Genomic DNA, 17743 nt, shown 5'->3' with positions numbered 1-17743 from the left:
CCAATCTACTTGCTGTATGCAGGGTTGAAGCCAAACCGTGGCTCCATTAGCGAGTGCTAAAGCTCCTGCAGCTCAGCCAGAGCCACCACAGCAGGTTCTCATTAAGTCCTTGCTGGCACGACTTTCCTGCATTTGTGTTCCTTCTGTTCTCATTAGAACGCCTGTGTAAGCTGAGACCTACTGGGCCCTCACAGCCCCTGGAAACTGAAAGGTAGAGTGGCACAAACCTTGCAGTCAGAGCATCACGGGGTTAAATCCTTCCTTTTGCCACTTTATTAGCTAGGCAACTTGGTCATGTTAATGTCACTCCTCCCCCACGAACCCCCACCCCGGCTTTTTTTTTTTTTTTTTTTTGGGTCTTGCTCTGTCGCCCATGCTGGAGTGCAGTGGCAATCATGGCTCAACCTCCTGGGCTCAAACCATCCTCCCACCTCAGACTCCCGAGTGACGGGGACTAAAGGTGTGTGCCACCACACCCAGCTAGTTTTTTTTGTATCTTTTGTAGAGATAGGGTTTTGCCACGTTGCCAAGGCCGGCCTCGAACTCCTGAACTCCACCAATCCACCCGCCTTGGCCTCCCAAAGTCCTAGGATTACAGGCTTGAGCCACAGTATCCCCTGACCCCCTACCCAGTTTTTTTTGAGACCAAAAAAAAAAAAAAAAGATGGGGTTTTGCCATGTTGCCCAGGCTAGTCTTGCTCTGTCACTTAGACTGGGGTACAGTGGCATAATCACAGATCACTGTAGCCTTGACCTCCCAAGCTCAAGTGATCCTCCCACCTCAGCCTCCCACGTAGCCGGGACTATAGGTGCACCATCACATCTGGCTAATTTTTAATCTTTTAAGAGACAGGGTCTCAATATGTTGCTCAGGCTGGTCTTGAACTCTTGGGCTCAAGCAATCCTCCTGCCCCCGCCCTTCAAAGTGTTGGGATTACAGGTATGAGCCACCATGCCTGGCCCCATTTCACCCCTTTGAACCGGTTTCTAAGATGGGGTTACCAGGGTTCCAAGTATAACAAGGGACAGTGCCTGTTCCCTGCAAATGCTGAGTTCCCTCCCTTTGCTGACAGAATTCTTTCCCCCTGAAATTCCTCTTTCCTCGTCCTACTATGTTACCAGCAGAAATTCGGCATCGTTTAAGGCCCAGCCCAAGGATACTGATTAAAATCTCTGCCTTAGGAGGTTGTGGTGAGCCGAGATCACCTCCTCCAGACATCGGGCTAGGCAACAAGAGCGAAACTCCATCTCAAAAAAAAAGTCTCTGGCCAGGCGCGGTGGCTCATGCCTGTAATCCCAGCACTGTGGGAGGCCGAGGAGGGCGGATCACGAGGTGAGGAGATCGAGACCATCCTGGCTAACACGGTGAAACCCCGTCTCTACTAAAAATACAAAAAATTAGCCGGGCGTGGTGGCAGGCGCCTGTAGTCCCAGCTACTTGGGAGGCTGAGGCAGGAGAATGGCATGAACCTGGGAGGCGGAGCTTGCAGTGAGCGGAGATCGCGCCACTCACTCCAGCCTGGGAGACAGAGCCAGACACAGTCTTTAAAAAAAAAAAAAAAAGTCTCTGCCTTAAACAGTCTTCACTGACACTGTAAGTAAAGAAGACACAGTATATGGAGTTTTTTGTTTTTTTATTTAGACATGGAATTTTCCTTTTCATATAACTTATCTAATTAAAATATTCATCTTGGTAGTTACCACAAAAAAGTAACATAGAAAATTGTATTTACATTTTGGGACCAAAATACAAATGAAGAGCAGGATGACACCTTGCTCCTTTCCCTCCCGCTTCCCAGAAAGAAAAAGCCCCAAAGAAACTGCTCAGTACACCAAGGATCAAAGGGGTAATCTGTAATTTGGTGATTTGTATGTAGTGTAGCACAGAAAAAAAAAATTGCACAAGTTTTTCCAGAAATGAGACCAAAGGTTCAAATTCATCCTGTGTCAGGTTCAAATTCATCCTGTGTCTGCTCTGCAGTCATTTTAGTAAGCTGGGCAAGGAGGTCATTTAGAATTTGGGTTTTTCCTCTTTCCCCTGACTCTTCGCACCAAGTCACATCCCTGATGTAGATACTCTTGGGGAAGGGGAAAAGATCTGGCTCTATGCAAACAGGGTTCATCAAAAATCTTTATGTGCCAAAATGGATACTGACATTGATATGAACAAATCTGCCTTTTCTTCCCTCCCTGCCTAAAGACTCCTAATGGAAATTAAATAATACACAACTGAATCTAAGATATGAAAAACTGGTTTCAATGACAAAGACTTGAACACAGTTAAGAGACCAATTCAAGGTGGTAGACACCTAGAAAAAGCTATTCTAGGCAGCAGACATCTGGTACCTGACCCAAATGTTCATTTGGTTTCAGGTAAGAGGCTTCCTAATATTAGATTTGGGGGGGCAGGCTAGGGATAGGGGTGGAATGGTGTACAAGTGACCAAGAGAAGTAATGCTTTACCCAATTCAAAAATATAGCAAGTTAAAACACAGTAACGTTTGTGTCCTGTCACAATAGGCACCCTGCACAGCAATTCACACTGAACAATGTCGAGTTTCTGCTGAACCCACTTCCTACATTGCTATGGAATTCAAAGTTGGCCTAACTGAGGTCTCCAGTTACAGAAAACACTGGCTCTGTATCCTGGGCTTTGAGAAAACTTGTCAGGTTATCACACTTACCATCCCCTCAGTCTGCTTGTCAGGTTCCTTAAGGACGTACATCTCAAATGTATGGCATCTACCTCCACCTGGGTCACAACCAAGTGGGTTTCTACTAGATCGATGTTCTTTGACAGCCAAGAAGGGGGCTGACATTGCCCTCCTAAGTTCTGATCTTGCTCCTGTTCAACTGGAACTTGATGGATCCCATGTGGTTTCCCCCATCCTGACACTGTGGCTCAGACACTCTCCTAAGCTGGTCCTTCCCTCCAAATCCTGCCTTAAACACTCAGAAGGTAGAAAACGCTTCAGCGGCAAAGTTCTCTTCCCAAGCCAACAGTTTTGTTCTTCCAATCACATGATCTTACCTTTTAAATAAAAGGCAAAACAAACCAATTTCCAACATAGCATTACAGCTTTAAAAACCATTCACTTCTCATAGTGATTCACAGAGAACAAGAGATTAAAGTGCTGGCTTTTAAATGTCTAAAGTTGCATTCAGGGCTACAAAAAGCCCTGCCATGTGTTTGTTTTTCCTTCATGCTGTTGAGGAGAAGGAAAGACAGGGAAGGGGACTGGGGGGAAACCCAAAAATTTTCAATCAGATACTGGAAATTGTAAAAGTGGGAGGTGGGAGTTCTGTGCAAATCAGTCTCCCAAGGTTCTGTGTCCTCTAGTGAGCCTCAAAGAAAAACAAACAAAAAGGTAGGGACTCACAAAAAGGATGAGGGAAAGGCTCCAGACCTACAGAGCACCTCCCTTAATAAATACTAGTGAGTAAGAAAGAGATGCTCCTGCACAGGAATGTGCAGCGACACTGGGGAGGGCCTAAGGTGGAGTCCACCATGCCCTGTCGCCCCACTGAGGCTCCCTTAGGGACGGGCGGTCTGGTGCTCACTCCTCGCCCTATGTGCAGCAGGTACTGTGCAGGCTCTGGAGATGCCCAGTCCTCTGTCTGGACCAGAGTCCACTCAGGAGAGCTGAGCTGGGGCAGGAGAATGGCTTTCACTAGGCTTTCATCTGATTTTAATAAGGACCTGGAAGATAAAAGGCTAAATGTGTGGTAGAGGACAAAAAACAAAAACAAAAACAAACCTGGGGGGTAATATAAATACAATCTGGGGGCAATATTTATTAATTAAAACTATGTCTTATAGTTTACAAAGATGCTAATGAACAACAAAAGTATAATTGACCTTTAAAATCCTCAGTGAGACAGAGGCTTCACATCTTCTTCAGAATTCTGAAGTGTGCTCCAGGCAGGGAGGCGGGGCTGTGGCACGCAGGTTCCCAGGGGCAGCACCTGCAGACTGCAGGACTCGGAGACCAAAATGATCATCAAAGCAAGACTCCAGTTCCCTGTAGAATTCCATTCCCCAACCCCCACTTTCCTTGTATTCTTGCCTTCCCAGATTTCATTTCCAAGGCAAGTCCTCAGTTTATCGTCGGGAGAATCTGTTCTTGAAAGCTTTAATTGTCTTGGCCATCATTGGGGCAATTTCTGTGAAAAGAGAAACAAGGCAGCTGTCTCAGATCTATGGCGTCTTAGACACACCCCCAGTGGTTTACAGTCAAAGCCAGCTCTGCTACTCTTGGCTGTGCACCACCAGGCAGAGATACAAGTAGTAACTATCTCCTCTGTTTACAATGCAATAAAAGCAGCAGCACAGAGCGGACACTTTCAGAGGATCTGCCAGGGGCATAACAACCACTCTCTAACTATCTGCACCAAGGCTCAGAGAGCCTGGCCAACTTGCCCATGGTTGTACAGTAAGGTACAGAATTGCAATTCAATCTTTGTCAGACTTTCTTGTTATTTTTTTAAAGAAAGGGTCTCACTCTGTCACCCTGGCTAGGGTGCAGTGGCACAATCACAGCACACTGTAGCCTCTACCTCCTAGGCTCTAGAGTAGCTAGGACTACAGGAGTATGCCAGCATGCCTGGCTAATTTTTTTTATTTTCTGTAAAGTCAGGGTCTCACTATGTTTCTCAGGCTGGTCTCAATCTCCTGGGCTCAAGCATCCTCCTACCCCAGCCTCCCAAAATGCTGGGATGACAGGTGTGTGTGAACCACTGCGCCCTGGCCCTTGCCAGACTCTAAAGGCCATACTCAGTCATAACTTTGCCTCACAAATAGCCAAACCAGTAAACAGCACATCTACCCCTAATCTGTCCAGTGTAGAAACAGGTCTAAGGTGGCTCTGCAAGTACTGCCTAAGGAGGGCCAGCCTGCCTCCTGAATGGTTAATCTGAGCATAGCTGCTGCTCAAACCAGGACTCCTACCCTCCCATAGGCCCTGCAATTAATACAGAATAAGACTTAAGTTAGGACATCCCCTTAGGATACTGGGGATAGTCTATGGTAATAAAGTTAACAAAATACAAAATAGACGCAACTAGATATAAAGAATAAATATTTGGAAAACCCAGCTGGGCACGGTGGCTCACGCCTGTAATCCCAGCACTTTGGGAGGCTAAGGCAGGCGGATCACGAGGTCAAGAAATTGAGACCATCCTGGCTAACACGGGGAAACCCTGTCTCCACTAAAAAATAGAAAAAATTAGGCAGGCGTGGTGGTGGACACCTGTAGTCCCAGCTACTCAGGAGGCTGAGGCAGGAGAATGGTGTGAACCCAGAAGGCGGAGCTTGCAGTGAGCCGAGATCGTGCCACTGCACTCTAGCCTGGGTGACAGAGCAAGACTCCGTCTCAAAAAAAAAAAAAAAAAGAGACAGCGTCTGTCATCTAGGCTAGAGTGCAGTGGTACAATCTAGGCTGACTGAAGCCTCGACCTCCTAGGCTCAAGTGATCCTCCCACCTCAGTCTCCTGAGTAGTTGGGACTACAGACATGTACCACTATACCCAATTTTAAAATTTTTTGTAGAGAGAGGGTCTCGTTATGTTGCCCAGGCTGGTCTTGAACTCCTGGGTTCAAGGGATTCTCCTGCCTCAGCCTGCCAGAGTGCTGGGGTTACAGGCATGAGCCACCGCACCTGGACTCACTATAATTATTTAAAAGATATAGTGCACTATGGACAGAGGGAAGGAGGGACTGACATTCAGACCAGCTATGTGCAAGGAAGGCATCATGCACATGCAACATGCAGTCCACAAAATGTAATACAGTGAATAATGACATTGAGAGTTAAAAACTAGTTCTGAAATAATACTTGAGCAGGAACTCCAAGTTACTTACTCTTCACAGTGGGTTTCCTAGGATCATAGGAAACAGTGCTGCTGACCACTGGTGCCAAGTGGGCACTGCTGGTGCTTGGGCCATCATAGGCCGGCTCCTCAGGGCTGGGGTTAAAGCTGTTGCTACTGGCGGAAGCATGGCTGCTTCCCGTGGGGTACGGGGCTGGCTTAATCCTGCAACACAGGACAACACTGGTTAGTCATGAGCACAAGAAATCTGCCCTGAGCATGAAGAGCCTGAAGCTGGCCTGTGTGAGGATGACTTACCCTGTTTGTGGCTTTGACCAGTGGACCCTAGCACCCTGGATTCTGGTGGTGGCTCAGAGGTGTCTGCATTATCCTTTCAGAATAAATGATAATCTCAACTAACTTTTCACTGTTTTGGTATAAATCTGTATTTTGAAAATGCTAATGTGGCTTAGACAAAATAACAGTCATTGCAGAAATGTGTTTTTTGTTTAGATGAGAAAAGGGAAAGCATAAGGGAATGTTTCCCATAAGCCAGGCTTTGCTCTCCATTTAATCTTGACTACCCTAGGGCAGGAGAAATTATCACCTTGCACTACAGTCCAAGAAGCAGAGGCTGAGGGAGGTGAGGGAAGTGCTGGGCTGATGAGGTCTGTCTCCAGAGTCCACCGTCTGCACTGCCTTGCTTTCACCAAAAGCAATTTGCTTCCTGCCGCTATGGCTACCTCTTAAGGGTTGATAGCACACAAAAGCCAGGTAAGAACACAGTTCTTACTTGATTTTCTCAGGGACAGCTGCTCCTCCAGTTCCAAACTTTTCCTGCCTCCTCCGGACGTCACGAGGTGGCTTGGCCACAGAGTTGACAAAGGCCATCTTTGCTTGTCGGCCTGTGGAATTATGGAGATGAACATCTGCCTTCTTGAGCAGAGACGCTACTGTTATTTAAATAATCCACGGGGTTTTCCACTGCCCTGAAACCCCACTATAGGGTAGCATGGGCTGTGGCAGAAGAAATACCCACCCTGCTACCTGATGTAGGGGCGAGCAGTCCCACACCAGCCAAGCCCACCAAGACCCTACTATTGACCAGAACACTCATCCTGCCAGTTCTACCCCAGCTCTCCCGTCTCTGTTACCTTTGGGCTTATTGGCATGTGCGAATTGGATGTTCTTTGTTAGTACTCGTAGCCGCTGCTCTCGGGCATCCTGAAGCCGCAGGTACATCTCTCGCCACGACTCATATTCTTCGGGTCTTTCTTCCTTAAAGTCTCGGTGACAGTGAACTTTCCATAATTGATCTGTTTCTTCAATTAATACCTGAAACCAGAACCAGGACATCATTTATGTACAAGCACTTTTATGTACAAGCACTATCTTTTTTTTTTTTTTTGAGACAGAGCCTTGCTCTGTCGCGTAGACTGGAGTGCAGTGGTGCAGTTTCGGCTCACTGCAACCCCTGCCTCCTGGGTTCAAGCGATTCTTGTGCCTCAGCCTCCCAAGTAGCCAGGACTACAGGTGCTTACCACTATGCCCAGCTAATTTTTTATATTTTTAGTAGAGACGGGGTATCGCCATGTCGGCCAGGCTGGCCTTGAACTCCTGACCTCAAGTGATCCACCCACCTTAGCTTCCCAAAGTGCTGGGATTACAAGCGTGTGTCACCACACCCGGCCCCATATCTTTTTCTGATTCTTTAATTACCTAGGAGTGACCAGTTTCCTAATAATTTTTTGGTCTTTGTCATAGTAGTATGTTAAAATACCACAATTCTAGGAAAAAATAACTCACTAAATTTTAAAAATGCTAAGTGTGAGGCACTATGCTAGCTGCTTTTGGTGGCTGTGACAGGATATCACAAAAATTAGTGTAAGATCAGTCTTTTCCTTTAGAAAATCAGCAAAGGGTAGAACTGTGATCAAGTCCAATCAGGTACTTCCCAACACTACGCTGAACTGTGATGGCAGGGGGCAACCTAAGAAGGATGTTAAGTTATTGGCCAGACGCAGTGGCTCATGCCTGTAATCCCAGCACTTCGGGAGGCCAAGATGGGACACCACTTGAGGCCAAGAGTCTAAGAGTCCATCTCTCCGAAAAATAAAAATATTAGCCAGGTGTGGTGGTATGTGCCTGTAGTCCCAGCTACTTGGGAGGATCACTTAAGCCCAGGAGTTCAAGGATGCAGTGAGCCATGATTAGGCTACTGTACTGCAGAGTCTAAGCAACAGAGGTAGACCCTGTCTCAAAAAAAAAAAAAAAAAAAAAGATGTTAGGTCAGAGAACTCTCAGAATTAAAGAGAGATAGCTGATGCAATCAAATGTGTATACCTATATCCTAAGGAGGATTTCTGGATAGATCTTGATGTCTCTTAAGAGACATCCAGTCAATCACCAGATGTCAGTGTCAACACAAAGTGCTTTACCCACCCTGGGTCCCAGCTGCTCTGCTGCCAGAATTCTCCCTTGACCTTCATGACTAGGCAAGCTCAAGGGAGGTGTTAAAAGTGCTTTTCTTCTCCCTTTGAATCCCACCATGATCCTAACCAAAGAGGCCCACTTAAGGTGCCAGGAGCAAGTGCTAATTACATGCTTGTTTAAAGGCCCACAACAATGCTCTGACCACTGATCTGCCCTTCAGCCACAGCAGAGTCACAGGGACAAAGCTATTTCCGGAGGTAAAAGCCAGAAAACTGCCCTCTTCCCACCCAAACAGAATACTCACATGATTGTATTCCTCTATGCGATACAGCTGATCAGGTGTACACCTCTCCAAAACGGGTTCAAGAACAGAATATGGGACTCCTCCCACTTCAAAGATTGCTGCAGAGAAATCAAAGGTGAAAGCACTGAGTAGCAGCCAAGCCACCCAGTGATAAGGTCCAAGTGCTACAATGTGCATGAGAGCTAGAGAGACGCATGTGACTCACAATCGATGTTGTTTTTAAGTACTCGGATGCATTGCTGGTGCAAGGTCATCATTTTAGGGAGATAGGCACACTTGGAACCAGAATACACCTGCATCTTGGAATTCATTCTGCGCCCAGTAAATCCAGCTTCTTCTTCTTCCTGGGGTGAAGAGAATGCTATAGGGCAAGAAAAACACAAAAGGGAATTACAAAAGGACCTAAGTGATCCAGTGAAAACTCTCCTTCTACCCCCCTCAGCCTCCCACTTCCCTTTCCCAATGGCAATCCACGCTATTTTTTTTTCTCTTGTAGAGACAGCATCTTGCTGTATTGACCAGGGTGGTTTAGAACTTTTCTTTTTTTTTTTTTTGGAAATAGAGTTTCGCTCTTGTTACCCAGGCTTGAGTGCAATGGCACAATCTCAGCCCACTGAAACCTCCGCCTCCTAGGTTCAAGCGATTCGCCTGCCTCAGCTTCCTGAGTAGCTGGGATCACAGGCACGCGCTACCATGCCTGGCTAATTTTTGTATTTTTAGTAGAGACAGGGTTTCACCATGTTGGCCGGGCTGGTCTCGAACTTCTTACCTAAGGGGACCCACCTGCCTCGGCCTCTGAAAGTGCTGGGATTACAGGAGTGAGCCACCACGCCCGGTCGGTTTAGAATTCTTGGCCACAAGCAATCCTCCTGCCTCGCCCTCCCAAAGTGCTGGAATTATAGGTTTGAGCCACTGCACCCTACCTTAAATGAATTTTAAAATCTTTTTCCCATTAAGAAAAAGAAGATATAGAAAATTACCTTTTCGCTTTGGCTGGAAGGAGGATATCAGCTCGAGGGAAGGCAGTGGACGGTAATTGGCCTGTATTGCGGGTAACGGGAGGTCTGGCAACACCGGCAACACATCGGGCACCTGCGGGGGACAGACCCATGGATGGAGAGTCAGTCAGTATGAGCACAGCTCTCTTTCCTACACTCTATTCCCAGGAGCATTGACTGGACACCTTGCACAGGAAGATCCAGGCTGGAGGGGGCCACAGTCATGCCTGACACCACCTCAGTCAGGAAATAAATACAGATGGGCCCATCACAAGAGAATAATGCAGAAAATTCTTATTTGGGGTACAATGTACCCTGACAAACAGTAAAGCCCAGAGGAAATTACCGCAAGCTGAAATTCAACAGGCCCCCTAAAAGCAAGCTAAGGAAAACAGTGGCAGGGCAATCCTCTGAGCTCTGCAGGGCCAGGTGCTCTGGGTGGGAAGCCACCAAGGGGCTGAAGGGGTTACCTTTCTCAGCTTGGCTGAATCAGCTCCAGCCGGCTGCAGCTTCTCTGACTTGGTTTTGTTCACCTTGGGTAATTTCTGAACTGAGTCCAAGTTTTTACTAGTGCTTTTAGAGTCATTTTTTTTAAGTCCTTTATCTCCAAGTGCTGTGGCTGAACTTTTCACAATCTTTTTCTTTTTCTTCCGGGGCTGATCATAGCTGAGGTAGGATTCGAAAGACATGGTTGGCTGCTCGAATTCATCCTCCATATCTGTCTCCTCAACTTTAGGGAGGGAGCCCAGTGACTTTCTGTCCGAATTAGTTTTGATTTTCCCTTCTGGAGTCTTTAGGTTGTTAGAACCCTTCTCTTTTACCTTGGGCAACAGGTCTCCTGCTCCTTTTCCCGTGTCGAAGCTGTCCAGACCTTGCTTGCTTTTGTCCAATTTGGCTTTCTCCGGGTCTCTGTGCTTTGGCTTTTTCAGGTGGTTGTCTGAAGCAGCCTCTGAGGGAGGCAAACACTTCTTCTTCAGGCTGCTGCTCTCTCTGTCCTTCTCTTTCTTTACGCCACTAGAGGGCGGTTTCTCCCTTGCACTGTCCCCTGAGGGTGGCCTTCGGTTCTCCTCTTTGGAGAGGGCCTTGTGTGATTTCTCTCTGCTCACCACAGAGGCCTTCTCATCACTCTTGGCATCCACGGGGCGTTTGTCCCTGTGGGAAGATTTGTGCTCCTTGTTTTGACTCACAACCCCTTTCCCATGGGGTTCACCCAGGTGTCGTTCTTGGCTGGCCCCCAGTCTGTCCTGAAAGGCATTGCTGTGGCCTTTCCCAGGCTTCTGGTGTGAAACAATGGGCTCCTGGTCCTCCTCCAGGGATCTGTAGTGGTCGATGTACATCTGATGAGGACTGGTACAAGATGGAGGGGATTGAACGTGGCCGTAATCAGAAGACTCAGGGTCTGAAGAGTAAGTTGGTGACATTCTGTGACACCTCTTTCTCTCGTCTCTCCTCTCATGACCGTGGGACACTTTGTGAGGTCTCTCAAGCTCTGAGAGTTTCCTATGTTTCTTCTGCCTGTGGTCAGGGCTATAGGATCGGCTCCCCGTGGCTTTCCAGGTTTCTTGGTAGTCCCCCTCCATCTCCTCCTCCTTCTGCAGGGCATCCCGAGGGCGCTTTCGGGAACTGCTCTTCTCAAAGTCCTGTTCATCAGGCTCAGCATTTCTAAAATAAAACAAAAAGCAGACAAAGGAGGTCTAAATCTTGCTTGTTGAGGGACAAAGTCACAGAACCTGAACTCACCAAAGAAGTGAAGATGCAGAGTTAGAAACAACAAGGTCTTAAGAAGAAGGTAAGTGGGTTATGCTTAAAGATACTCAAGTCTTAAAACCGGGAAAACCCAAATGAGAAATGATGAGTTTAACTACAAGATGCAAAGATCAAATATCTCACATACATGAAAATGAAGATTTTTTAAAACATGGGGACATGTTTGTTATATAAAATGGGGGCTGCTCATTATTTATCTAGTTCACAACTAAAAAAAAAATGCCATTTAAGGAGCGGTTAGAAAGAAACATACCAAAATGTTCATAACGTTTGTCTTTGCATGATAGAAATAGGAAATTTTGATTTCTGTTTTTAATATTTTCTAATATTCTACAATGATCATGGATTATTTTTATAATTGAGGCAAAACAGTTTTAGAAGGCAAAAGAGAAATAATAAAGAAAACCTTTTCTATCTGTAAATACTTCAGGTAACCCAATTTAACCATGAAATTGAACGAACCTAAAGAGAAATGTTCTTACCGTTCCACAGGAACCAGCTTCTTCCACTGGGCCACTAGGTCCCTGGCAAAGCTTCCAACATGCTCGTGCTTTCGCAAGCTATTTACTGTTTTCCCAACCCCAGTCTCCTAAAATTTGACAAAGTAATTGTTAGAGGGGTCTGGAACTAGGCTAATGTTTTCCTAAAGAAATAAGGCCTCCTGCTTTGAGAAACTCAACAAGCAACACTTCCTTCCTAAAACATAACCCTGCAAATCTTAACACTAAATTACTTTGTGCCTATGCCCCAAATCTCTAATGACACACAGTAGCAACGCGTACCAAGTTCAGAGAAGGAAAAAACACTTGTAGAACTTTAATGATAACAACAGTGATTAGGGCAGGTGTTAGGCACTAAGATAAGAGCTTTGCTTTGCATACAGTTCTGAATCAGTCTTTACAATAACTCCGTGAGGCAGGAATCAGACCCATTTTACATAGGAGCAGCCTAAAGTCACAGAATTCAGATGTGAATCTGGGACTAGTAGATGCCAAAGTCAATGTTCTTTTAATTCTAATTTTGAAATAAAGTCACATAACAATATTCACCATTTTAACTAAAGTACATAATTCAGTGGTTTCCAGAACATTCACAATATTGTATAACCATTATAACCATCTAATTCCAGAACATTTACATTACCCTAAAAAGAAATCCTGTTCCTCCCAATTCTTCTAGCCCCTGGCAACCACTAATCTACTTTCTGTCTATGGATGTGCCTGTTCTGGACATTTCATATAAATGGAATCAGACAATATGTGGCCTTTTGTGTGTGGTTTCTTTCACTTCCAAAGCTCATACTTGTAACCTTACTCTACACACTCTCCAGTGAGAAGGGAATGGGATATCATTATATAATATTTAAAGTCACACAGTTCTTACCGCAAGAATATCTACTGTAATAGGCAGGGTGGAGAGTTTCTTCAAATATTTCAATAGCTGCAAAGAAGAAAACATTAATTTCAATAGTCATTCACTTTAAGAATATCTGATTATTAAGTGCTTAGTGCTAACCATTTACAGTAATAAGTATTATCTCTATTTATAGTAATAAGTAATATCCCTATTTTACAAGTGTGAAAATAGGCTCATCAAAGTTATGTTTCTTGTCCCAAGATGCAAGTGGGGCAAGATTCACTTAGGTCTGTGGCTTTAGATTCCCTGCTTTCAACCACTGTGCTACACCAAGGGGAAATAAGATGTAGAGAAGAGAATCAAAACTTACCAACTCTGATAAAAGCCATCAACAACTATCGTTTTTGCCCTAGTTTTGATATAATTTATGAGAAAGGTACCAGTTTTAGGAGAATTACCCACGGATGTGGCACAGAGGAAGTAAAAGGAAGAAAAGGCCTCTACAGGAAAAGACCATCATGTTTCCAGAAGGGCCACAGTGTTTAACAGAATTGTTTTCTTCTATATAAGTGTAAAGCCAAGAACCATTTTGAATTGCCAGAATCACAGCTTTGATGTTAACGGTGGACACAAAATGCCTGGGTAGATTAGAAAAGTCATCTGGGTTTGACCACATTTCCTTCCTATAGTCCCTAAAACTAGGTCAAAATCAAAATAGCAGAGCTGTTAAGATGGAGTTCTGGAGTCAGAGACAGGCTTCACAGTCTGGCTTTGTCACTCCTTGATGGGAGATCTTGAGTAAGTCAAAAACATCCCCAAACTTCAGTTACTTCATCTGCAAAACAGGAACTTGGTCCTGTCTCTACTTCACAAACTATGAGGATTCATTGAGACAAACCATGTGCAGTCCTTAGTCATAGTGTCTAGAACAATATGAAAGCTCACTAAATACTTATTTCATTCATCGACTGACAGCTTTCAACGTTCTGCCCTAGATCTTCAACCAGATATTCCTCAGCCAATTCCTACTTGCTCTATTTCTAACAAAAGTCATGACTGGCCACACCTTTCTCTAGGAAATGTCTATGTGTATCTAAACATACTCACCATACAAGGAGTGCTACAAAGTACAAGTAGTTTAAAATAGATAACTGTGGTTACCTTTACATTTAAATACTATATAACAAGATCTGTTCTTTTACCATGTGTGGCCCAGGCTATAATTGGTATGCCATATTGCTATTAGGTGGAGTAACAAGTCTGTTTTTCTGGTCATTCTGCTTCAATCATTACACCAGACAGAGCAATTGGATCACAAGTGATAATCTTGTTTGAGATCAAGTAAGAGGCCAAGTGGCATATCTAGGGAGTTTCACCTTCATAGTTGAGTGAAAATTATCCTCCACTTCAAATCCTATCACCACAAACATCCAACTCAGGAAAAATTTTGTGTTTCTTGCCACCCAAGCTATGGGTGCAAAGACTAATAATGCCAATTCCTTCACTTAAAGGAAAATTTTAAATCACTGAAAAGGTCAAAAACAAGTGGTTCTCTCATAATGCCATTCCTTGGAAGGAGTAGGTTGGGAACATTCACATACCATCTACTGTGTGTCAGCTACGTTCTTACATGTATTACCTCATTTCATCCCCACTAACCAACTCTATAAAGTGGATGTTATTCTCCCCATTTTCAGATATTGCAACTGAGCCCAATCAGGTTAGGTAACTTGCTTAACAAGATGGAAAGTCAAATGTGTCTACTACAGTAAGTAAAGCCAGGAGAAGCATCCAACATCAGAACACTGTCCTTAGGAAAAGAAAATAGAGTGGCAGCTCATATACTTCTTAGCATACTTGCAAGAAAGCAGAAAAACTCCTCCTGTGATGTCATTAGACAGTTCATAATCCACGTAGTAAAGGAGGTCACCAAGGGGACAAAGGTGTCCCAGGACCTCTACAAAGCCAGCATATAAGGATGAGGCTGGAATCACTGTGGGTGTGTTTATCTCAAAGCCTAGCACTAACTGGAAGGACAAATGCTGTCTTTCTGCTTTACTTTGGGTTGGTAGGGGTGATTTAAAAGTAGGTAAAACTAAAACCCTCAAGATTTTCAGACTCATTTAGTCTAACACAAGAGAAAAAAGGACTTCACAACCCCTCTATTTTCAGTAAATTTCAAGAAAGAACAAAGCAATAACAAGACAAAGGCGCACTGGTCATCCTCAGGTGGATCGAAACTTGCTGTTACCAAACAAGGTACCAACTGTCGAGCTTGTAAGAACTGACAACAGGCAATTGAGAAATGTCAAACATTTGCGGGGTGCATGTTTAGGCATCTCAGTTGTCCCCTGCACAATCCTTCAACCCAAAAAAGCAAAAAATATTTTTAATGTCACCTGTCATCAAAATGTTCTTGGTAGTTTTCACAGTCAAAATATAAGACAGGACAAGTTAACTATTTTTTTTGGGGGGGGGTTGGAGTTTTGCTTTTGTTGCCCAGGCTGGAGTGTAATGATGCCATCTCAGCTCACAGCAACCTCCGCCTCCTGGGTTCAAGCAATTCTCCTGCCTTAGCCTCCCAAGTACCTGGGATTACAGGCACCCACCACCATGACCAACTAATTTTTGTATTTTTAGTAGAGACAGGGTTTCATCACGTTGGCCAGGCTGGTCTCGAACTCTTGACCTCACATGATCCGCCCGCCTTGGCCTCTCAAAGTGCTGTGATTACAAATGTGAGCCATGGCGCCCGGCCAACTCTGTGTGTGCAGTTTTTTTTCTTTTCTTTTTTTTTTTTTTTTTGAGACAGTTTTGCTCTTGTTGCCCATGCTGGAGTGCAATGGCGCGATCTCAGCTCGCTGCAACCTCTGCCTCCCGGGTTTGAGCGATTCTCCTGCCTCAGTCTCCCAAGTAGCTGGGATTACAGGCGCCTGCCACCACACCCGGCTAATTTTCGTACTTTTAGTAGAGACGGGATTTCACCATGTTGGCCAGGCTGGTCTCACACTCCTGATCTCAGGTGATCCACCCACCTCGGCCTCCCAAAGTGCTGGGACTACAGGTGAGCCACTGCACTCGGCCTAAGGACAGGTAACTTTTATTAGCCATGAACTATGAAACATAAAAACAGAAACCAAGTGGCCCTAGCCTGCTGATACCTTCTCCCTCAAGTGAGCCAACATGATAGATGAAAAAGTGAAAACAGAGTTACAGCAATGTCTAATACTAGAAAATCCATGAACATACGTGTGGAATCAAACCCTTGGCTAATAATGGTTTGAAAGCAAGATCTGGTTGCAAATTCAACAGTGCTATATAATCATCTTGCAATTTCACATACAACCTGTAGGAGCTTGTTAGGTTACCAGAAGGTTGAAAGGAACAAGGCCAACATGCCAGCTTGCAATTTTCCCTCTGCAGTTAACTCATTTCTCAATGTCGACTATTATGCCCTTTGCAAAAATGATCTCCCAACATTTTCTCATCTTCATAATGCTCACTTCACAATGCAAAGCTAGAAATTCAGGGTGATTTTTTTATCTAGAAGAAGCCCAAATCCTCAAACAAACAAACAAAATCATTAATAATTCAACTAGGTTAAGGTGGAATAAGCCTTTTCCTAATTTTATATTTCATGCAAATCAACCAATAGAAAAACTACTTCCAAATCTAAATTCTAGTTAAAAGACTGTAGACACTCATAGAATATTTTTATCTGACAGAAATAAAGAACAAATGGGGCATTGCTTTAAGGTATCAAACGTCAGTCACAGATCTTACAGTGTTTAGGAAAACAAACTAGTACTAAAATAATGACCATTTATTAGACGTCCACAAGGCGTTACTGTAAAAAGAAACTTGTAAGCATGCCTGACCACTAGGTACGGTACTGAAGCTGCAACAGAAAACATGGCACAATGAAAGCATTTTAAGTTTTCCCAGATTTGTAACTAAAATGGCTTCCTGAAGAAGTGAATCTTCGAGCTAGGTATGAACGAGAACCCTTAAAAAGTGGTCTGATGGTGAGAGGCTGTGTACGGCCTTTGGAATTGGAGAAACCTTACCTCCAACAGGCTAGAACAAGGTAAAGAGAAAGTGGCTCTTCAAGAAAAAAAAAAAAAACCCGAAGAACGACGATTGGTATCTTCTGAGCACTGACTTTCAGCCTGGTACCTTAGCCTTTCAGGTTAGTCCTAGGAAGCAGCAGGTGAGGAAGAGGCTGCGCAAAGCAGTTCCCCCACGGCCCTAGCGCTCCCTCCACGACTTCCTCTTCCACCAGGACTGAGCTCCAACTCCAAGAACTGCCCGCCCCGGCCAGAATGATGACGGAGAATGACAAACACGTAGTGCTTTCATCGTTGTATTTCCACTTAAAAAATCCTGACAGCCGAGTTCAACACCAGCCTGGCCAACCCAGTGAAATCTGTCTCTACTAAAAATACAAAAATTAGCCAGGCGTGGTGGCGGGCGCCTGTAATCCCACCTACTGGGGAGGCTAAGGCAGAGAACTGCTTGAACCCAGGAGGCGGAGGTTGCAGGGAGCCGAGATCGCGTCACTGCACTCCAGCCTGGGCGACCAGAGCAAGACTGGTCTCAAAGAAAAAAAAAAAAATACAACCACCAGACTGTCTCCTGGAGACCATGGCGAAGTGAGTGACAGAAAGATGGAAAGGTACAAGAACGCTTTTAACTTAATGTTCAGTTTGTACAATAAACAACAAAAACTAGTTAACTACAATTAAAAACAGTTGCCCATCATTCGAACAACGAGAAACGGTAGCTTTCACCTTCCTATTAATCGCCAAAAGGAAACCTAGCTGCGACTTCCAACCCCGGGCCCACGCCTCTTTTTCAATTCAAACCTAAGTTTTCAGGAGTACGCCTAGGTGACGTGAGGCTTTATTCTGTTTTGAAAGAGATTCACTGAGAAAGCGAAAGGTCTACGTTCTGATATCCAGCCAGAGAGTAGTAACCGAGTCTCCGAGAGGCGCGGACGACACCACGAGCACAGGCTCCGCAGCGTTCGGGCGCCCGGTCTCCTCCTCCCGGCGAACACGCACCCGCTGGTGAGTCC

General features: G+C 44.9%; 1 protein-coding gene across 1 annotated transcript in view; it reads right to left on the bottom strand.

Annotated features, from left to right (window-relative positions):
- Positions 1 to 1617: 1617 nt before the first annotated feature.
- The window catches only part of LOC105538089 (60S ribosomal protein L11), an 81839-nt gene continuing 65713 nt past the window's right edge, over positions 1618 to 17743 (bottom strand). Inside the window, exons 6-15 of the mRNA XM_011977824.1 lie at positions 12694 to 12750; positions 11793 to 11899; positions 10014 to 11205; positions 9526 to 9637; positions 8751 to 8906; positions 8546 to 8643; positions 6963 to 7143; positions 6602 to 6713; positions 5861 to 6033; positions 1618 to 4164 (exon numbers count right to left, since the gene is read on the bottom strand). Coding sequence (XP_011833214.1) covers positions 4103 to 4164; positions 5861 to 6033; positions 6602 to 6713; positions 6963 to 7143; positions 8546 to 8643; positions 8751 to 8906; positions 9526 to 9637; positions 10014 to 11205; positions 11793 to 11899; positions 12694 to 12750 — 2250 coding nt within the window. The 3' untranslated portion in view covers positions 1618 to 4102. The remainder of the gene's footprint in view (positions 4165 to 5860; positions 6034 to 6601; positions 6714 to 6962; positions 7144 to 8545; positions 8644 to 8750; positions 8907 to 9525; positions 9638 to 10013; positions 11206 to 11792; positions 11900 to 12693; positions 12751 to 17743) is intronic.

Source organism: Mandrillus leucophaeus, unplaced genomic scaffold (assembly GCF_000951045.1).
Source record: "Mandrillus leucophaeus isolate KB7577 unplaced genomic scaffold, Mleu.le_1.0 Scaffold185, whole genome shotgun sequence".
NCBI lineage: Eukaryota > Metazoa > Chordata > Mammalia > Primates > Cercopithecidae > Mandrillus > Mandrillus leucophaeus.
The sequence above is the reverse complement of the archived record's forward strand: the minus strand, read 5'-3'. Positions and strand labels throughout refer to the sequence as shown.